The 22729-nt window shown below is 40.4% G+C and overlaps 2 protein-coding genes and 2 non-coding genes across 4 annotated transcripts in view; 1 reads left to right on the top strand and 3 right to left on the bottom strand.

The window, feature by feature from the left end:
- Positions 1 to 995: 995 nt before the first annotated feature.
- LOC140698563 (vomeronasal type-1 receptor 1-like) lies at positions 996 to 1945 on the bottom strand. The gene is made up of 2 exons (XM_072968859.1): positions 1599 to 1945; positions 996 to 1422 (listed from the first exon to the last, which is right to left on the bottom strand). The coding sequence occupies exons 1-2, from the start codon at positions 1943 to 1945 to the stop codon at positions 996 to 998; spliced, it is 774 nt and encodes a 257-aa protein (XP_072824960.1).
- A 1475-nt stretch (positions 1946 to 3420) lies between these two features.
- LOC107034743 (uncharacterized) overlaps positions 3421 to 22729 on the top strand; it is a 28396-nt gene continuing 9087 nt past the window's right edge. Inside the window, exons 1-5 of the mRNA XM_072968858.1 lie at positions 3421 to 3442; positions 5114 to 5278; positions 13340 to 13422; positions 15076 to 15339; positions 15555 to 15645. Coding sequence (XP_072824959.1) covers positions 3421 to 3442; positions 5114 to 5278; positions 13340 to 13422; positions 15076 to 15339; positions 15555 to 15645 — 625 coding nt within the window. The remainder of the gene's footprint in view (positions 3443 to 5113; positions 5279 to 13339; positions 13423 to 15075; positions 15340 to 15554; positions 15646 to 22729) is intronic.
- TRNAT-UGU (transfer RNA threonine (anticodon UGU)) lies at positions 14458 to 14529 on the bottom strand. Its single transcript has one exon. It is a non-coding gene; the product is annotated as a tRNA-Thr (tRNA).
- TRNAP-AGG (transfer RNA proline (anticodon AGG)) lies at positions 20869 to 20940 on the bottom strand. The gene has a single exon. It is a non-coding gene; the product is annotated as a tRNA-Pro (tRNA).

The raw sequence follows: 22729 nt of genomic DNA, 5'->3' as shown, positions 1-22729 counted from the left end.
TTTATGTGAAATATCTGATTTGCCATGAGAATGACACAGGGATATTAAAAGCCTTAGAAGAACTTGAGAAGCCTTAAATGACAAGTATATAATAATCAGGTAATTGAAAAGAAGATTCTTTGTCACTTGAATGCCAGGGAAAATAAAGAAAGAACATGTAACTTAAGTCATACTAAAAGTTTGGCCATTAATTTGCATTATCTGAGCATGAAAAAGGAATGTTAAGTCACAAAACCTTGACCCTACAGAAATTAGAGTGATTCACTTTTTAGGATCAATTAATACAATTAAAAAATCAACTAAAATTTAAAAAGGTGAAAATGTAACTTTTAATGATAGATATGTATTTAATTGAATATTTACAAGAATAATTTATAATAATCAGAGCTGCTGATGTTGTCCATCTAGCTAAACCTAAACTGGACTTACTATTTTTACAACACAGATGAGAATGCTTGGCTAGTTCTAGAGTATGTGCCAAGCCAGTCATCACGTATGTGTATTGCTTCACATTCCAGCACAGTCCCCCTCCCTCTGCATCAGCACCGGACATGGCGGACGTTGTCAGGTCGCCAGGGGCTCCTTGTGACTTCCAATTAAGAGGTCTTTTCAAGTGATTTTTCTCTCCCTGGGACTACTGAATACAACGCTTTAAAAACTCATAAATTTTCCGGTAACTCTATGAAAAACAAGTACACAACAATACTAGTCTTTATCACAAAATTTGATGTTTTGCTGCTTTGTACTTCCTCAAAACTTTCCCAGGACTCTCCATTCTTTACAAGGAAGCATAGATTAAGTTCAGTATAACTGAGTATATGATTTCAATTTCTGATAACACTGGAAGTTCTAGGAAAGTGGAAGTATGTTTGGTTTCATGCACCATGTGTCACGGATTCCTAGCAGAATTCTTAGCATCTAATAATCACCTATATTCATTAAAGGTTTTTAAAAAACTAAATGTATTATTTACCCAGCTGCACAAATCAGATGAATTATAGCTGTTTAGGCAGATCAGCAATAAATGAAATTCTGGCCCAGAAATCAAAGAAGAGTCGTGAGATACGGATGTCACTGGTGATGAGCAAAAAGGGACTAAGAGTCGGGAAGCACGAAGCCAAGAACACGGAGAGGTCTACCAGCCACTGACCTGGTGACGCCGTAAGCATGACATAAAGAGCTGAAGTGCAAGAGAGCGAGTAGAAGACGAAGGCGCTCGCCAGGACCAGGATGGTGCGCGTGGCTCTGGCCTCGTGGGAGGCTCGGGCGGAGTGGCTGCTGCTGAGGACGTGCTGGACTCGCTGCTTGTGTCTGGTCAGGAGGATGACCGTGGAGCCACTAGCCCACGTGATGCGGCCCAGACATACAGCAGCAAAGGAGAAGAATATGCCTGCATGCAGTGCGACTGTAAATCTGTCTGATCTGAGTGAAAAACAGTGTTCATAGTTTTTTGGGGTTTTTTTGCATTTACGTTTTGGCTGTTTCTTGGTCCAGCTACTCTCATTGAAATAAAGACATTTACCGAGAGGTTCAGGGCCCAGCAGAGGGAGCAGCAGAAGCCAGTGCACTTTGGGGATCTCAATTTGCGCTCCACCCACCTGGAGGTCCTCAAACAGAGCTTAAGGGCCTGGAAACCATTGAGGAGGCAGGTGGGGCTGAGGGACACCCCTCTGGCCACTCTGTGTAAATACACGACAGGTTTACACCGAGCATCGTCCAGGAAATTTTTCCATCCAAACTCTGCCATTGTCTGTGGGGTCCCTCTGGAGAAAAGGACCAAGCTGCTGGCTAAGCCCAGCTGGTGGCGTATCATGTCTGTGGGTGTCAGCTTGTGTCCAGTGAGCAGAGTGAAGCTAAGAAGACCGAAGAGGAAGGAGTTGCCCAGGATCCCAGCTCCCGCCTGAGTGAGGAAGGCAGTCCCTGCATCCAGGCTGGCAGAGCCCATCACGCCAGCCTCTAGGGGACATGGCTAATTTGAGTCCAAAAATGGTAGAAACATAAACAAAAACGTATTTCCTTCATCCACCCAACAGTTCCTAATGATAAATATAACACATTTTCCTCATCTTTAAGCAAAACATTTTCTCAATTTAAATGGACGTTAATATGTATTTATGGGTTCAGAGCCCGTCAGAGCCCCATATTGTGAGGAAGGCATAGCTCAGTGGTAGAGCGCTTGCGCACCCTGCACAGGGTCCTGGGGTTGATCCCCAACACTTCACCTAAAAATAAATAAACAGACACACCTACTCCCCCTTCAAAAATAAAACCCCAAAATAAAAAAATAATTTGAGTCCCATGCTGGAAACAAATTAAATGTCCAATAAAAGAATGTTTAAATAAATAGTGTACCATTCACACAATAAGACATCAGCATCTGTAAAGCTGAATGAAGAACCTCTCTATACATGTGTATGAAATTACTTCTGGGATATATTTTTAAGTAAATGAGAAGAGAACAGGGGATGGGAAAGAGAGTGCAGAGTATGCTACAGTTTTCTTACAGTTCTGAAGAAATATGGCTATGAATACATGCATGTATGTGTGTTTAATTGCTTTTAAAATCTATATAAGAATGAACCCCAAACCCATATGAAATGAATGACATACAGATGCATAGACAATCCAAGCTGGAGGAGCAGAAATGAAAGCTAGTTGTATATGAATTGATCTTGTGTTAGTTTTTGCTTTTAGATAGATATAAATATTTTACATAATTAACTAACAATATTCATTTTAAATATAATTAAAACTCATAAAATTCAAAGGCAAAATTATGATAAAATATATAAGGCTCATTATGTAATAAGAGGTGTGGCCTATTCATACAAAGTAATAAGACTAACTTTAAAAAATGTTTGGACTATATATTTCTACTGAAATGTATCAAGGCAAAAATATCTACAAAGATGTTAAAATTTCCTATGACCATACTGTTCAGAAAAACAGTGATAAGAATATTTTGAAATTAGTAAGTACTTTGATGTAGCTGGGAAGTGAGGCTTTCACTAAAATTAAAAAAAAAACCAAATAAAAATGCAAAGCATTTAAGGAAGAGTCTATACTTTTCATTCATTTGGAAGAATTCTCATTACCTTGATCTGTATTTTATCTGAAGCATAAATATATATTGTATATTTTTCCATTAGATCAACTCCCAGGTAATTACCATTCCCATTACGCCAGCTGTATTCAGAAAATGCAATTTCTCACTAGAAGAAAATTTATATCTTAAAAAAAATGGGTGACACAACACTGTAAAATGATTATGAATCAATAAAAATGTAAAAAAAAAAATGGGTAACTCTAGAAGGTCTTCTCTGACCACCAAGCGAGGAAGCTTTCCCAAACATCTGGGGTCACTTTAGAATCTCACAGTGGTTAAGTTTTTAAGGAATTGAGTATTTATTCTAGAAACTGATGAAGGGATATCGAAACAAAAGTAAGAACTAGTTTTATGTGTCAACTTCAGGACAAAATGTACATCAGTAGAGACGTACATTGAAAACTAAAAGGGGAATTCTAATATTGAAAGTCATTCAATTTGCATAAGTGTGTTGATTTAATATTATTTGAATGTCAGTCTTTCTTAATTTTCTCTACAGTTTAAAAATGTTTTTAAAAATTAGTAAGATTGAAACTTGCAATGAAAAGAATTTTCCCCTAACAAAGACAGAGTCTGCTAGCAATTACCTTTACGGATGTTCATGTGTAGAATTAGGGATGGTATGAAACAGGAAGCCTGCAGTTAACATACACATACACACATTATCCTTAAATAAAAGTTGATTAAGATTAGTTGGAAAAATAATTATTTTACTTTGTTACACAGTATTAAAAGAATAGTGGTTGAAAAACAGAAGTAAATTTTTTATCTCACACCTTAGAGAGCTTTAAATAATGTATAGGACCTTAAAAAAAAAAACTCACAGATAAAATATTGACTGTATTTTTATATAATCTTTGCTAGAGTATATCAATACTACATATGCTACAAAGAAAAGATTATTTCATGAAATGATAATGAAAGCAAAAGAAATATATCACACATTAAAATTAATCTAAATAAAATATTTAACTTAAAATACTTAACAGAGTAGAATATAGTAGGACATAAAAAAAATATCAGTAATCACCTTCAGTATTGATACCAAACAGGTAAACAAAAGACAAAAGAAATGCTGCTGATACGTATGAAGATGCAATCCTTAGGAAAAATAAAAACTTTTAACATAGTCTCACGAATCATCAGAAAATTACAAATGAATTTGAGATGACATTTGACTATTTTTAACTATTACATACATTAATTTGCCCCAATTTTATTTTGGATAAAATTCCTCTGAAAGAAGCTTTACGTATCTTTAATTTGCTTTCACCACCCATAATTAATCAAGCATGATTTATAACTAGTAATTCTTTACCATGCTGTATAGTACATCCCCAGGACTTAGTAATTTTACAGCTGGTACTTCGTTAAACTAGCCTGGACATTGAGAGGTGTTGAAAACCTTGAGTACTCAGTGATTTGTGTATTTATATGTGTGTGGTCTCATCACCCACTTTTACCTCAAAAGCATTTAAAAACCCCCTCCAATTTTAGGGGCTATTTCATGTAGGATTTACAGAAATACCTTGTAACTCTTTTTGCACTAATATTTCAGTTACCAATATATTAACTTAGTTACACAATTGAAATAAAGAGGGCAGCTAGAATGAAAGTTTGAGGGAAGAAAATTGGCTCCTGAGAAGTATACACACCAACCTGTGTATCTGGTAATCTTTTGAAAAATAAATCAGTAATTGAATGCAAGTAATAAAAAGTAGGTCAATGGATATACTGTGGGAGTTACAATTAATTAAGGATTAAGAACGTTCTTTAAAATGAAAAGACGGTGCTGCTGTGGTTACTGGTGACCCACACTTGAAGAACTGCAGTGATTCACGGGAAATAAAGGCCCGTTCTTTCCTATTGGTCACAGTGATATTGTGGATCCACAGAGGAGGTCAGAATTAAGGGACTTTTGCCTTCAGAAGAGGGAGTAGAAAATAGCCTTCATTCAGGGTCTCTGGCTAGATTGTTTTTCTTTTTGAAATCCTCTTCTTAAAATAGGTGGAAGGAAGGGAAGGAGAGGGAGCTGGAGGACCGTGGAAGGGAGAAGAGACTGGACAACCCAGGAACTTACTGAAGATGTGGTATCATACTTACACAAAGATGGCAGTGCCCAGGCACTTCTGGGTGACCCACTGGCAGAGCGATACTTAAACCTCAAGATTGGTAAAGTCCACTAACTTCATTATCAGCCTTTGTGTCTGAAGTCCACCATCTTCCTCCCTCCCCAATATTTATGTGTGTAGATGGTTGGCATTTCCAAAAACAGGAGAGGAAATGAGACTTTGACTTATCTAAATGGCAGGAAAATGTTAAGAACCTTATACTAATTAAAAATGCAGAGTGGGGAGGGTACAGGCCAGTGGTAGAGCATGTGCTTAGCAGGCACAAGGCCCTGGCTTCAATCCCCAGCACCTCCATTAAAAATAAATAAGTGAACCTAATTACCACCCCCCAAATGTAGAGACGTTAATAGACCCCGTTAAGCCCAGGCTGTTCCTCCAGAGAGGAAAGGCCTGTACCAGCACCTGTCACACTGGTACCAGGTCTCTGCTCAGCGGCGAAGAGCCCACCGTCTCCGTCTGACTGTGCATCATGTGCCTGTAGCGTGAAGCCTGTAGAGCGCATGCTTGCGAGGTTCATTGTGTGTAGTCAGGGACAAGGGAGAGGGGACTTCAGCAAGGGCTGTAACTGGAAGGGCCGGAGTATGAGAGCATCCTCAGGTAGGTGGTCAAGGGTGGTCATTTGCCTTTGGTTTCCTCAGCCAACAAATTTCTTACATATCCATATATAAAAATGTGTGTTTCAAACTTGGAAAACAAGTATTTCAGCAATAATAGGCATGGCTAGACTTCCTGAGATATTTTCCTTCTAAGAATGTGGATGTTACCTGAAGAGGAGCGTTCCTCACTCAGCGCTGTCCGCTCCCAGGACTGTTGAGCGGCAGGGGCAGCGCCTGTGCAGGCGTGGAAGGTGGGCGCCGGCACCGGGGGGAAGGGATGTGGACTCTGATCTCATCCCTCTGCCAGGGAGGGATTATCATTTCACCTGTAATTGCAGTGATGGTATTGGCCAGGGGGCTGGAGGCTGTTTGTGAACAACATTGGTGACTGGTGTACATCCCTGGAAACTAATTTCCAGCTGAAAATTTCCAGCAGGAGTTACCGAAGTACCTGGGGAACACCTTGTTTATGAAACGTAAAAAATAAAATTGATCTCAAGGGCAGGTAAGCAGAGGACACTGAGGTCTAAAAAGTTAAGAGAATGAAAGTAAACACGTAGTTCCAATGGGGGTTCAGCCATTATGAGGGTTTCAACACAAAATTACAGTCTAGTCTTTTCCCATTCAAGAGGGCACTAAGGCTTCTGAAGTTGAAAGTAGAAACAGGGAATGAGCGGAACAAAAAAAGTATCTGAAGTGATACAAATGAACGGGAAATCTGATTCAACAAATATTTATCGCATACCTTCTGTGAATCATGCACTATTTTTTTTTGGTATATGAGATATACTGAAACTTAAAAGGAATTTTCCCTTTCAGAACTTACACTGTGGTTGACGGAAACAGAATAAGCAGAGCACCTCGGATACATGGTATATCAGAAGGCAGCGAAGCCTATAGAAAGCAGCAGGAGCAGCGACAGGGCATTAGGGTGGCTGGCACAGTAATGGGTGTCCGTGGTAGGACTCGTAGTGAAGTTGGCACTTGAGGAAGCAGCTGAGGTTGCGAGGAACGGCAGCTTTCTTCCTTTCTGAGTGTCCTATGTTCACAGTCTTGCCTTATTGCATGAGCTAGCACCTCCAGGACCGCGCGGTGTGAGTACTCAGGGTGGCCGAGTGTCGTCTTCTGGTCCTAATCTCAGGGGAATATTTTAACAATCAACTTGGAGGTCATAATATTTGTTAGAGAATTTGGTAGGTATTCTTTATAAAATTAATGAAGATTCATCTATCTTGGTTTTATAAATGTTCTGTCTCTCCATGTGTATGCAGTGTTCTTTAAAAGCCATTTTGAGAGTAAGTTGGGAACACTGAGCCGTTTCATCAGTGGATACTTTGGTTATATTTCCTAAATAAGTGAACCTTATCTCACATATTCTGAGTATAATGAACAAAATCAGGAAACTTAATGTTTTTTTGGTTCGTTTCTTGGGTTTTTTTGTATATATATTTTTATTGAAGTATAATGAATTTACAATGTTGTGTCAGTATCTGGTGTACAGCATTAATACTTTAGTCATATAGGAACATACATAGATTCATTTTCATATTCTTTTTCACCATAAGTTACTGCAAGATATTGAATGCAGTTCTCTATGCTATACAGTATAAACTTGTTTATCTAGTTAGTATCTGCAAATCTCGAGCTCCCAATTTATGCCTTCCCACCCCCTTTCCCCACCTTAATGTTTTTTAATAACTTTCTTCTCATTTTTCTACAGCCCAATATTTTATCCTTTTTTGGTGGGGGGGTTCGGGGATTAGATTTATTTATTTACTTATTTAATGGAGGTACTGGGGATTGAACATAGCAAGATTATAGGATCTATTCTCAACCTATAAAAATTTTTATTTCTATATGTAAACAGCAAATATATGGAAATTAAATTTACAGTAGCATAAAAATATAAACTAGCCGGGATTGAATTAAACAAAATACATCTAAACTGTCTAACTTTGAAGCAATGAAAAAATCCCGAGGGAGATTGAGGAAGACTTTTTTTTTTTTTTTTCTATTTCACTGGAGGAGTTTATTAGGGAAATTCAAATATTGCCAGGAAGTAGCCCGGGGAGCATCAATTCAGAGCGAATGGAATTGGATGAGAATTCTGCTGCCGCGTCCCCTGAGGGACCCACTGACGGAGCCCCCTCACTTTTGGCCAGGGCTGAGGGCACCTGGACAATGCCTGTTCCTTATCTCCACCCTTAACAGGTGACAATGAAGACTCACAATGAGTCACACATTATTCATCTTTTAGTGGCCTATTTGGACAATTCAGAAACCCTCTGGTCACAACCATGGGAACAGTGGGCGCTGGAGGACGAAGGGATGTCCAACCCACCGTTCCTCATTACACAGAAGAGAGAATGAGACTCAGAGAAGTTAAGTGATTTGCCCAGGGTCACACAGCAAGTGGCCCAAACCCAAACCTCCAGAATGCGAGATGAGGTAGCCTGAGGGAATAAAAAGACTGCCTTCTTCAAGTTCACACAGTCCTGGGGTGACTTCTGGCCCTGCCAGTCAGCGGCAACCATAATAAAGACAGCCAGTGCTTACTGAGCCTTTACTCAATGCCAGGCACTTTTTTTCCCTTCAGATGGAGGTACTGGGGAACCCAAGACCTTGTACATGCTAAGCACGCCCTCGACCACTGAGCTATACCCTCCCCCACAAGGTTAGACACTTTCTAAGTACTTCAGAGTTCTTGCTACATTTAGAGGAAGACTTAATAGATGGAAATAAACATGTTCAAAAGTTGACTCTAAGATACTGATTTTTCAGGAGGGAGGGTATAGCTTAGTGGTAGAGCACACGTTTAGCATGCACAAGGTCCTGGATTCAATCCCCAGTGCCTCCTCTAAAAATAAATAAATAAATAAACCTAATTACCTCCTCCTCTCTGCTCCAAAAAAAAACAATATTGATTTTTCATAAAATAATAAATAGTGCAACAGAATCTCGGTTATTATCCAGCAAGCACTTTTAATTGTAGAAATTGACGGTCTTACTGTAACATTAATATGGAAAAATACAGGACCTAAAATAGAAAAAACAATATTTAAAAAGAAGAAAAACCTGTGACACTGACAATAAAGGTGTGATAAACAATATAACACGCTGGTTTTAAGGTAGAGAAGCAGATGAGTGTACCACAAAGAGATTCCAGAAATAAGTGTAGACCTGGACTCAACTGATTTGCCAAAATGGTCATTCAGTGGGGAAGGAGAAATCTTCAACAAGTTGTGCTGTAACCATTGGATAAGCACATGAAACAAAGTAACGGCAGCCTTTGCCTCCTGCTATGCAGGAAGCTAACTCAGGATGGATCATGGATCTAATCATTGTAACTTACATCAGAAGGCCTGTTCACACTGGACAGTGAAGATGAAGCAGATCCTGTATCCCACAGAGTAGAGGCCTTGAACCTAGAGTCTGTGGAATCCCTACAACTCAGTGATAAGAACGTCAACAGCCCATTAAATAAATGCTCAGAATGCTTGAATGCACGTTTTACAATGGAAGGTGTCTGAAGGTCATAAAGCACTTTATAAAGTTTTAACTTTATCAGTCAGGGAAATGCAGATTATAACCTCAGAGATAGACCATTACAAACACAGTAGAAAAGCATGAAGTGATAAACTCCGATGACACCAAATACTGGCAGGAATGTAACTACATCTTACAGACGTCGATTGTGGGAATGGAAATGGCCAAGACACTTTGGGAAAAGATTGTCACTTTTTAATAACATAGAAGTATAAAATTAAATAATTTTAAAGTTTCAAAGAATTAATCAAATAAAATTAAATACATGAACTAGCAATTCCACCTGAATGTATTTGCCCAAGAGAAATACAAATCTGTGCACACACAGGACTTCAAGCTATGGATCAACATACATAATCTTAATGGCCTCAAACTGGAAATAACTCACATGTCCATCAACAAGATGACAGGTAAACACTTTTGACATATTTTTAAAACATTGAATCCTACTCATCATTAAAAGGGAGTGAATTACTGATAGATCATCTTGGATGAATCTCATAGGAGTTAGAAAAGTCAGACACAAAATAGTAAATGAATTCCTCTTATAGAACAAGTAAAACCTAAGTGCGTTTTTAGAATAACATAAAACGTTGCCTCTCTAAAGGGAAAGTCAAACAAGTGGGAATTTTCTGGCATCATGGAGCTGATCGATGCCTTTTGTGGGACACGGACTGGATGGATAAATGCATTTACCAGAGTCTTCAAATTGTACAGGTAAAGTTTGTGCATTTCTTTTAATGTAAGTATTATCGTATCTAAATACATATAGATTTCTTGAACTTCTGACCAGTAGTTTTGTTTGCATACCTGGATGAATAACATTTGTGGACCTAATTTCATTATATTCTGAGAGACTCTAGAGGCAGTGGCTCACCAGTAGCATTGAATCCATCTCATGCCTGGAACTTAGTTTCTCAGTACCATTCTCCACAAAAAGGAACTAAAAAAACTCAATGGAGGAAAGGCTGATTGCCGAGCAATGCAAGGAAGCTGCAAGATGAGTCTGTGCTTTCTCGTTGCACCAGAAAGAAGCACCCCAAGAACAGTGGTGACACGACCGGAGGACAAAGCAGCTCTCAGAAGCCCTCCCTGGCACAGGCGGGAACACTCGAGCATCACAGTCTACAGCTGACAATCGCCTCTTACAGCCCAGTGAAATATTTAAGAATCCATGAATCCTTGTGGATGTGAATACATGAGAGAATAAATGAACGAAGGACCAATAGAAGAAACGGGGTCTACCCCACAGTAGAACATCAACTAGTATGTCTAGACTGAGAGAGTTAGAAAGTCATCAGTGGTTTTAAAGCTGGCGATGACAGATTGTTATGGATCAATGTATTTATGTAGTTTCAGAATATTTTCTAATTATTTACTAAACATAATGGGAAAAGTAGTACGTTTAACGTTGGGAAGCCTGACAAAATTTCAGTGACAAAAAATAATATGATCATTATCAAAAAAACACAAACATCATGTGTCTCCTATACAATACTGGGAGAAAGACACATTTCTCTACAAAAATTAAAAAACTTATTCTAATAATTTGCAAACATTAGAGAAATAGGGGGGAAATAGGGGGGAAACTAGTGGACCTGTCATCTTAAAAATAGGACAAGTCCAAAGAACTCAAATAAAGGCTGAGGGACATTTGTCAAAGGGGCATAAAGAGACGTGAAAACTAAATGCAATATATGAATCTGGATTTGGACCTGGATGAGGAAAAATACTTAAGAAGGGGAATATTGGATGAGGGGAGGCTATAGCTCAGGGGTAGAGCACATGCTTAGAATGCACGAGGTCCTGGATTCAGTCCCCAGTACTGCCATTAAATGAATAAATAAACCTAATTACTCCCCCTACAAAGGGCAATATTGAAACAAATGATGGTAATGTATTATGTATTGTTATTTAAATAGTAGTATTGTGCCAATATTAAAATTCCTGATTTCAATCTAGTATTCTGTGTCTATAAAGGAAAATTCCCATTCTTCCAGGAATTAAGCACTGAAGGATTCACTGGCAAAGAAGAAAAATATTTCCAAACTATACACCAATTGTTCAGTGTAAAAACATAAAAAGAAAAAAGATTCAAGTAAATAGATCAAAATATAAAGTTCTTAAAGTTGGAAAAAAATGTTTATAAGTGTATCTTTTTGAAATCCTTGCAGCTTTTCTGTAAGCTGGAAATTATATCAGAATTTTTAAAATCCCAAAATGGTTTCATGTGTTTCACTGCTTAGTCGAAAATGAGATCTATCACATAATCATGTCAAATGAATCACATATAAAAAACAAATTTCTTTTATAGCACTGGGCACTGTATTCAATAGCTTGTAGTAACCTTTAATCAAAAAGAATGTGAAAATGAATATATGTATGTATGACCGAAACATGATGCTGTACACCAGAAACTGACACATCGCAACAGACTATACTTCAATAAAAATAAGTTAATCAAGTGGATCACATAATTTGATTCAATTTCAACCCTTCTTAACATTTTCTGAAACAAAGTAGAAGTGGAAGGGGACAAAACAAAATCCTACCTCAAAGACCAGAAATAGGATCTGTCATTAAAATATTTCACCTACGTTCAGTGATGAAACAGTCACTGTATTTATTGTCCTTCAACGTTAGGCCACAAGGACTATTCAGTAGGCAACACCAAGAAAAAATATCCGTATATGTTGGATTGCAAACAAACCAGTTTTTCCTCATCTCATTAAAGTGTTTTCTTTTTCCTTTTTAAATTTTATTTTTATTGACGTGTAGTTGGTGTACAACGTTAGTTTCAGGTGTACAGAGAAGCGATTCAGTTATAGAGATACCTACATATATATTTTTTCTTTTCAGATTCTCTGCCGTTATGTTATTACGAGAAATTGAATGTAGTCCCCTGTGCTCCACAGTAGGTCCTTGTTTATCTGTTGTACGTGTGCTAAAAAGCATTTTCTAAATTACTATCAGTTTGAGTCATACTGTGAGCATCCTCTTCAGCCTACGCTCATGTTTTTCTCCATCTGTATCCTCTTTACTCTTTTTCATTAAGCCTGTCAGCTTCTAATAATGTACTGTATAATAACTTGGGTGCTTCACTTACTGTCTGGTGTCCCTCAGCCAGAATAAACAGTCCACCGTGGCAAGATTACTTTAATGGTTTGCGTAGTGATCTATCTCCTGGGCCCAGAAAAGTGCGTGGTCCACATAAGCTATGAAACATTTCTTGAAGCACCCAGTGTCACTGTCACATGCCTGGCTCTGAGTTTATTCATTGACTGTCCTCTCTTCAGTGTCAGTGGTACCTCAGAGGCTCAGGAATAAAAACAAGGCTCATGTTTTGAAGACAAAACCAACAAGGTGATTAAGAATCAAACAGCCGTGTGCTTGACCTCCCCCGCTTGCTGGCGCTCTGGGTCCCCAGCTCCCCTTCCCCAGGGACTGTTGTTCATTTCACTCCCGTCTCTGCCGTCCCCGTCGGCGAGCCCGTCACTCCCGTTCGCAGCTTTCTCCAAGGGCACAATCCACGGGTGTTTCTCACAGGCCCTCTTCCCTCCCTTGGCCACACTGTCAGTGCCCTGACAGGTGAAATGATAATCGCCTCCCGACAAGGAGATGAGGTCACAGAGGCCGAACCCTTATCTCGGGGCTGAGACACCCCCTTTGCACACCCGCACGAGGGCTGCCCAGGCACGCGCTGTCCCGACAGGACATGCCAGCCAGGTCAGCAGTGGTTCTGGTCAGGTAAGTGTCAGATTTGGAGACAGACATCACTAGAAAAGTCAGTCATCCTTATAGAGAAATAATTCTGTTTTGGGTGATTGGAACATAAAACTAGACACACATTCAGGACAGTTTTTTTTCACAATTTTTTTTTTTAGGAAGCCGTGGCATATTGCCACCCTCGTTCACCTGCATTGAAACCACCTGACATCTCTCTCTCCTTCCTGCTGCAGCCTTCTCTGAAATCGTGCCTCCTCTGTCCCTGACCAAACACGGGGGGCCTCGCCGCGTTCACTCTCAAGGCCTCGAGCTCCAGGCAAGTGACCAATGATCAGACGTGCTCCCAGCTGCTCAGCTGGCGCCTGGTGTCTGAGTGACGGGCACCACTCTGGGCAGTTGTTTTGTTTTGGGGGAGAGAGCATGCCGGCCTAGGTGGAGTCTGTAACAATATCTCTGTAGCGTTTTGTCCTTATTAGAAGAACGTTAACATTTATTTAGAGAAAAGGAAGGCTCAGTCTTTCTGCCATGTCTGGAGTGGAAAGAAGCTTATTTACAGAAATGTGGCTAACTTGTCTGTTCGACAAGAGGTTTTAGGGACATTTTGGACGTTTTCTGCCCCACACTCAGAAGCATTATGTACTTTCAAGATACTTTGCTTTCTGTTAGTGAGAAATGGCTTTTGGATATCAGTCTTGGTACTTCAGGTGGTCGTTTCTGTGGACTTGTTTACAATGTCTAGACTCTTTCAGGGAAAAGAAATGCGAGGGAGATTATAGCTCAGTGGTAGAGCACGTGCTTGACATGCGTGAGGCTCTGGGGTCAATCCCCAGTGCCGCCTCTACGAATAAACAAGAAGATAAACCCATTACCTCCCACCACCACCACCAAAAAGAGAAAAGATCTAAGGAATACGTACGTGTTTTACAGTTACATGCTGTGTGCCTTATTTTCCCCAAGACTTAGAGGCTTTTGAGTTTTTGTATAAATTATTTCTATATTCTCTTGCTTTATAATGAAAGTCTTATTTACCAATTATATTAATAGATTTTTTTAATGTTTCTAATTAATGCCTGTATAATTAGCAAAATATGAGTCAGAACAAGTGTTTAATATTTCTTTTAGGTACTTTAATTTTCCTACATGCCTCTGTGTAACTTCAGATTTTTTTACAAGTATGTATAGAACATCGTGAGAGGCAACCAGGGTAATTTATTTTTTTGGATTTTGACATCTAATTTTGATCAATATTTTCAGTCTCTGCCCCCTAATTTATATTCCTCTCCCTTCTTATAATTTTTATTCTTTTCTTTCTTGGAGGGAGATAATTATGTTTATTTACTGGTTTATTTAATGAAGGTACTGGGGATTGAACCCAGGACCTCATTCATACAAACCATGCGCTCTACCACTGAGCTACACCCTCCCCTCTCCTCTACATTCAAAAATAAAATTAAAAAAGAAACCTACTCCCCACAGGCTCTGCATCTTGTCTTTTTCATGTGAGAGTACGTGGTTGGGAAGATGCACGTCAGTACCCACGCAACCCCCTCACTCGTCTCTCCAGCCACAGAGGACCCTGCTGTGCGTCTGGCCACCTCCAGCCCCCCTGGGAGGTGAGGACGGAGGCTTTTTCCAGCCCGAGTCTGTGGCGTTGCCTCTGCCCGCCTGAGCAGAGACTCTGCTGCAGACGGCACGTGACACTGTATACAGTGCAGGCCGCGTACTGAAAATTGAGGGATGTGGTGTTGACGTCACCTTTCATTTGTTCTTCTGTTCAATCCTCTCACGTCAGTGAACCCGGTGCCCTCTCGGTGCTGATGTGATCTTTTCCGCCAGCTCGGAAATGGGCGTCATGTTCCTCAGTCAGACGGGAATCGGCCTTGTCGGAAATATCTCCTTCCTTTGTCTTTATAACTTCACCTTGCTCACCAGACACAGTCTGAGACCGACTGACCCGGTCCTCACGCAGCTGGTCTCAGCCAGCTCCGTGGCTCTCTTCTCCAAGGGCGCACCTCAGACTCTGGCAGCGCTCGGATGGACGTATTTCCCGGACGACCCTGGGTGTAAGCTGGCCTTCTGCCTCCACGGAGTGGCCGCGGGCGTTTCCTTCAGCACCGTCTGCCTCTTCAGCGGCTTCCAGGCCATTAAGCTCAAGCCCAGAATCCGGAGGTGGATGGAGCTCAAGCTCAGATCCCTAAAGCTCATCGCCTTCTGCTGTTCCCTCTGCTGGATCGTGCGTATCGTGATAAATTCATGTCTTCCCTTAATAATAAAGGGTCCGTTGCAATGGAAGAACCTTAGTATGAAAAGAAATTATGGATACTGTTCTTGGCATCTAGAAGAGGGTTTTGTAGGCTTATTACTGTCTGTCCTGTGTTTCTCCCCTGATACTATGAGTTTAGGTTTCAGTATCTGGGCCAGTGGCAACATCATTCTCATCCTGTACAGGCACAAACAGCGAGTCGAGCACCTCTGCAGCCACAGACTCTCCCCGAGACCTTCGCACGAGGCCAGAGCCACTCTCATCCTCCTGCTCCTGGTGAGCTCTTTCTTTGGATTGTTTGCTCTACATAGTTTTGACAATCTGGATGACTCTGGTGGCAAATCGCGGCCAGTGGATGGTGAACGTCTCTGTCCTCGTGGCCATGTGTTTTCCAGTGTTCAGCCCCTTCGTGCTCATCATCAGTGACACCCGCGTGTCTCGGTTCTGCTCTGCCTGCAGGGCGAGGAAAACGCTGTCTCCTCGTCCGGTTGTAGTTGGGTGGGTCTGTGTGGCGGTGTTCACATATCCATTTCAACATCTGTGGACGTTTGGGGGCCTCTTAAATAAGTTCAAGAACAGGTGACACTGTTGCCAGTAAGGGCGGTGATGTCTCTGCCTGTATCCGTCTTAACAGGGAACTAAAAATGGTTGTGTGTATAATGAAGCAGAGTCTCTGTACTGTAAACCACACATACTTCAGATGTACAATTTGATGAATTTTGCTAGATGTGTACACCCGTGAAACCTCCAGCACAATCCAGACAGTGAACATTCCCCTCACTCCCCAAGAGGTGCAATTTTCAAATTCCCAATTTATCCATTCCCACCCCGTTTACCCCCTGCTCACCATAAGTTTGTTCTCTATGTCTCTGAGTCTGTCTCTGTTTTGGAGGTAAGTTCACTTGTGTCTTTTATAGATTCCAAATACAAGTGATACCATATGGTGTTTTTCTTTCTCTTTCCGGCTGACTTCACTTAGAATGATGAGCTCCAGGTCCATCCATGTGGCTGCAGCTGGCACGATTGTGTTCTTTTTTATGGCTGAGCAGCATTCCATTGTAGAAATACATACACATCACATCATCTTCATCCAGTCATCTGTCGGTGGACATTTGGGTTGTTGGAAAATTCCTGAATTTAAGGCCCCAGGAAAGTCTGTCATTGTGGATCTTGTAGAGACTCCAGAAATGTTTTTGGTTTTTTACTTTTGTTTCCTTTAAATATATTTTTAAAGCATTGAGTTCATGTTCTCAACTGGAGGAAAATGGCCTGGAAAGACCCATGGGAGCAAGGTGTGTGCAGCCTCCCTGGAGTGGGATGGATCCCGTGTGTTAGGAGTATGAGAAGTGGGAGAGCAGCAGGAAGTGAAGGGGGGTTTGAGGTAATTGCTAAGGACAGGCTGGGAAGTCTGAACTTTTATTTAAGAAAGGGCAGGGAAGGGATGTGATCAGGTGGGTGAAAATACTAGCACCCCTTATTGCAAATTATTTGTAACATATTTAAAACATCTGTACTTGCTTTTACTAATTATACAATAAGAGCTTACTGTTACCTTTGAAATTTTTTTAAAATTAATGACTGAATACTCAGTCTAAAAAAGTCATGTGTAACTGGGCAATAAGGACTGAAGATCTGGATACTATGGGGGTATGTTATGGTCACTGGAAGTGCCGATGATCACATGGATTTGGAGTGGTTGCTCCGTGTGACCCTTCAGTTTCCCTGGGCAGATGCAATGTATGGGTCGTAATCATTGGGAAATTGCTTAGCCCTGAAAAGAAACACATCATCAGGTTTTAATGGCCAACATGAAATATGTAAATAATTTTTTGTTTTTTAAGAAGATTTGGGGGGATTGTAAAATGACTATTACTCAATAAAAAATGCTTTAAAAAAGAAAGATTTGGGGGGCCAATTAGCTTTCTAAATTTATTTACTTACTTATTTTAGTGCAGGTACTGGAGACTGAACCCAGGGCCTGGTGCATTCTGAGCATGCACTGCACCGCTGGCATGTTAGCCTCCCCCCAAGTATCTAAATAATTTAAAATTTGTTTCTCTCAGCTCCTTTCACCTAAATAAAATTTTCACAATATTTTAATTCCAAACACCAGTAGCTGATTTTATAAAGGTCTGTTTCTGTCTAGAAGATTGACTATACCCTTCTGTTAGTACAAAATTCATATTCAGTCTTTTGTAATCTGAACTGACAGCAACTTTAGTGAAGTCTGTGTATTTTTTCAAACATTTTTTGTTTTTTTATTCATTTATGATTGTATTATTTTATTTTCAAGGAGGGAGGTAATTAGGTTTATTTATTGTTAGAGGCTGCACTGGGGTTTGAACCCAGGACCTCATGCATGCTAAGCGTGTGCTGTACCACTGAGCTGTACCCTCCCCACTAAGTGAAGTCTATATATAGTGTACATACATGTGTAAACATCTGTCTTGAAATGCCAATAGCATGTGTTTAATACCAAAATTATGAGTCTTTATATATCCCTGAATTCCAAAATTATGAAATCTTTTTGTTTAGCTATTTTCTTGTTTTTTTCAAGTCAACATAAATATATTCAGTGATTTTCTTTTGCTTATTTTATAAAAACCAGTCTGTGAGAAAACTTCATCACTTTTATAGTAATTTTTAATGGTTAAAATTAGTACAGGAGTTATTGGTTTGCATATCATAGGTCCAGTGTATTAAAAATGATCTCCATTAAATAGTCCTCTAGTTAAAAAAAAAAAAGTGATACTGACTTTCTTTTTAATGTTGACTTTTCTTTTCTTTTTTTTTTGGATATATATATTTTTGAAGTATACTCAGTTTACAGTGTGTCAGTTTTTGGTGTACAGGATGATGCTTCAGTCATACATGAACATACGTATATTCATTTTCATATTCTTTTCCACCATGAGTTACTACGAGATACTGAGTATGGCTCCCTTTGCTATACAGAATGAACTCGCTGTTAATTGGATTTTGTGAGAATCCTCCTGTATTTTGAAGTGAGAGAGCTGCCAGAGTTCAGCAGGTGTTCTGTGAGATTCATGGGTCTGTAGATGTAACTGTGTATTTGTGGGAGAGAATGAGCTGTGAGTCTCTCTGCTCCACCAGCTGGGCACCTCCTACATCCATTCTTTTATTTTTAAGGCAACTTTTTTGAACCATGTACTGATAACTCAGAAGAGATTGCATCTCTCATTGTCAACTGGCTTGCAAAAGAAATCTTTACCCCCTGCAACTAAGCACATAGTCTTTCAAAACTAATTCAAAAGCTACCTCACAAATCCATAACATCCACATAGCGTATCCTCCTTTGCATCAGTCTGTGCAGTTATCAGAAGGTGTGAACAGTTCACATCGCCCTTCACTCCTGTGTGATTACAGTACTGTGTCCTGTACTATTTTGAGTATTCCCCCATCGTTTCTGTTCGTTTGGCCCTTTGCTTTCCTGTACTATCTTGTGGTCAGGCCACAAACTGAACGTTAACCTATCATTTTAGCCCCTGAAATGATATACCTCGACGATCTTTCTGTATTTGGTGACCAGGGTGGTCAGGAGTGAGAAGCAGGGGAAGGAACAGGAAATCCTAGAACACAGCCTTTATCGGGGTGTCGCGGGAAAGCGAGGCAGGGCTGGGTAAGCAGGTTAGGACTGGCTGGTTAGGACAGTTTCCTCAGGCTTTGGGGCAAATGGGACTTCTCCTGAGTCGTCTGGTACCTGGCCCTGGGTTGACTGAGGGCAGGGGAAACATTCCCCTGGTTGTGAAAGGAGGCAGAGCTCCGATCTGCACTTGAAAGGTGCTCAGGCAAGCTGGCTTGCAGTAGAGAGGTCAACAAGGTTCGCTCCGAGGTCGGCCCTGGGACTCATCCCTACCAAGCTGACAACTGCAGAAGCTAAGCAAGCACACGTGGAACAACTGGCCCTGTGACTGTGGCATTATTTTAAGGAGACTTTGCGGTGATAATTGTGGTGACTTTCGGGGAGTGGAGTATACATTGCCCTAAGGGGCATAGAAAATATTTTATTCTGAGTAGAAAAGACAGACCACAAAAAGGGAGTGGGAGGGTATAGCTCAGTGGTAAAGCATGCGCTCTGCATGCACGACGTCCCAGGTTGAATTCCCAGTACCTCCACTACAAAAAGGAGAAGAAGGAACACAGGTAGAGATAAAAGGAGCTCTTGCTGGTTGGCCCATAATTAGGTTTTCTATTTCTCTGGCATCAGCCAAGAAAACAGGTCTGAAATTTTAGGGGGTCTCTAACAATGTCTTGGTGGAGTTGTAAAGTGTGTTGAAAGTATGAGATATGTAGTAACAGTTTATGTCTCAGGGAAGGAGGTAGGCCCGGCAGTGACGTTCTGGGACAGTGAAAGGTTATGACGCAGTCAAGTGCACGTAAGGATGCGCGCTGTTTGTGTATAACCAAGGGGAAGGGGTGGTCATGGTCAGAGATGCTGGGCAGGGGGTCTTGTGCGTGTCTGGGGGGTGAGGGTTCTTCTACCCTGGAGTTGGTTGATCTGAGTCAGGTGCGAACTCCAGGGGGAGTCACTAATGTCCATTAATATTTAGAGTGACTACTAGGAGGTTCGCCCAAGGCCTAGGGGTGTAGGGAAATGTTTTTGGCAGACAGTAATTAGTACAAAGGATCACGGGCTAAGCAGACGTCAGTCTCAAAACACAGTGCAACTCCGAAAATTAACGGGAAAAAAGAATAAAATGATCGTGTCCAATTTATGCCTGAGCTGTAAGTTGCCACTGTGGTGGAGGCTTCAGTGTCCAGAATGAAGTTGCCCTGGTGCACGGCGCAGACACAGCTCCAGCGGTGAGGCCTTGCACTGGGGCGGTGTCGCCTGTGGGCCTGGGGCATCCTTTGCAAGTGGATACACAGCGGGTTCCCGTGGGTCTCAGGGTTTGGTTTATTTAATGGTAACAATGGCTGACATGGGGTGGGGGTTGGGCCTGCAGGTTGGAACCCAATGACGGCACCTATTCCGTAGTAATAGGACCAACATTCAGCAGAACAGAGTGCAGCGGCACTTGACAGATTTAATTTTTTTAGTGGGATTTTAGCTCAAATGGGTCCCACAGCAGATGAGCATCTTCTTGGCCAGGAGAAGTGTCTATGGTTAATTGGTCCCAGGGAATTGGCTCCCTTGTTCTGGCCTCTGTCCTTTATAAGATGGCATGAGGCATGATTAAAAGTGTATTAAAGATAAGGTAAGGCCTGGAGCAGGATAGAGACCCATTTCAAGTTCATTTGTTGGATGAGGTTTTTTTTTTCTTTTAAAAATTTTTTAACTTTAGGGTGAGGGTATAGCTCAGTGGTAGAGCACGTGCTTAGGATGTATGAAGTCCTGGGTTCAGTCTCCAGTACCTCCACTTAAATAAATAACCTAAATAGCCCACCACAGAAATGCTTTTTAATTTTAATTTTTATTTATTTTTTTGCTTACTTGTTTTGGTGGGGGTTTAATTAGGTTTCTTTCTTTATTTTGAATGGAGGCACTGGGGATTGAACCCAGGACCTCATGCATCCTAGGCATGCACTCCACCACTGAGCTATATTTACTGGATCCGACTGGGCAGGAATTTTTAGAGGAGCTGTTTGAGGGGACCATTATTTTTCCTCAGTTAAGCAAGCGATTTGGGACCACTTAATGGTATGAAAATTCTATTGTGACTGTTTCTTTCGAGACCCCATCTTTGTGCTTTGAGCCGTGAAGTGTGTCCCTTGGTTGATATTCGTAGTGTCTGTGATGCCAGAAGGAATAGGTGGGTCTAGGCAAGGCCTTGTATTATGGTCTCACTATATGTAGAGAAATGTGTGGTCTTGATTTATATTTTAGGTGTGTGTGAGGCAAGAGATTCCTAGGGTCCTTTACCTGGCAGGGGACAATTTTTAGGTAGTGGTCCATCCATTCATTATAAAGGTGAAGGTGGGGCTATTTGTTGGCCAGGACATCCAGTCCTACGATGAGTATCTGATGTTTGGCCCAGTGTGCTGTTTCCTGGGCCCTGCTCTTTACTAGGCTGGCTGAGGGATGGAACGTAGCAGCATTCGGCCTGACGCTGTCACATATGATGGCTGGCAATACCATGTGCATCACCCACAAATTCTCATTGCAGTTCCCTTGATACACAGAACAGATAGATGTAAAACATGATATCAAAAACAGTCATCGTGAGGATAGGAGAGGAGAGTACAAATTCAGGGTTCTAAAAATGCTTTTGAGATTAAGAGATCAGCAACTTAAAACAATCATCTAACAACAAATTGTCTTTTATATTTTAATTACACAACTGAATATGCATAATCACTGTCATTGCCTACTCACTCTGTACATGGAATCAATTTTAACAGCTTGTGAGCCTAAACTTAAAAGTGAAAATTATAGTAATTCTAGAAGAAATCATTGGAGGTATCTTAATGATGTGGGGGAAGGTAAATTACCTTAAACACGACCTATAAAGCAATAAGTATAGTGGAATATATTGATAAAAATTTAAATCTCATAAACAGACATCAGTTTAAAAATAGAAAAGACACAGGCTTAAGAAAATCATCACAAGTCACATATTTGACCAAGAACTTTTACCTAGAATACATAAGAAACTACTCCAACTCAATAGTAAGAAAGCCAAAACAGTGAATTAAATAAATGCTTATAATATGTAAGACACTATATAATGAAAGATATGTGAGTTCCATATAATGAAAGATACACAGTAAAACCTACGGACTTAAATATCAGCCTGGAAAGTAATTTTTTCTGGCTAATTCTGAGAAATTTTGAGCATCAAAATGAATACTGACTGCACTGGATGGTAGCCTATGAAATATGTTTCAATATATGAATCCACAGCAATATAGATAAGTGGGTGAATGAATGATGAGGAAGATGCTCTACCCGGCGATACCATGCCAGTTAAATATACAAGTATACAGAGAGTAATGGAATGAGGAAAATCGTTCATCATTTCTAAAAGATCCACATAGATCAGGACACTTACAGAGTTTCAAAGTATCACTTGACTAATTGCTTATCAGTTTTAAAGGTAAAAATATAGTAAATTTAATGTCAAGAGTCCAGGGAACCCAACGTGTGAGAGATTAGAGAGAATCTCATCTCATTCATGAGTCTCCTAATCTGATGTAATAAAGGCACTATCACTTCTGTGGTTTCTCTGCCAAAAAAATCAAATAAAATTTTAAAATTTTAAAACCACAAAAAATAACCATAATTATCAGTAAATAGAGAAATGTTATAAAGCAGTTGGACTGTATTCTTCAAAAGTAACAAATCCAGGAAAAATTAAAGTAAAAATGAAGCCTCTCAGAGCATAAAGGTGTGGAAAAA

The sequence above is a fragment of the Vicugna pacos genome, chromosome 9, assembly GCF_048564905.1.
Source record: "Vicugna pacos chromosome 9, VicPac4, whole genome shotgun sequence".
Classification (NCBI taxonomy): domain Eukaryota; kingdom Metazoa; phylum Chordata; class Mammalia; order Artiodactyla; family Camelidae; genus Vicugna; species Vicugna pacos.
Note: the sequence above shows the minus strand (reverse complement) of the source record. Positions and strands in the feature narration are given on the sequence as shown.

What these genes read in the sequence shown, in the direction of transcription:
- LOC140698563 (XM_072968859.1), bottom strand. Translation starts at nt 1,945, where the DNA reads ATGGGCTCTGCCAGCCTGGATGCAGGGACTGCCTTCCTCACTCAGGCG. An exon ending in CTCTGTTTGAGGACCTCCAG is followed by an intron (nt 1,423 to 1,598) that starts GTGGGTGGAGCG and finishes TTTTTCACTCAG; the next exon opens with ATCAGACAGATTTACAGTCG.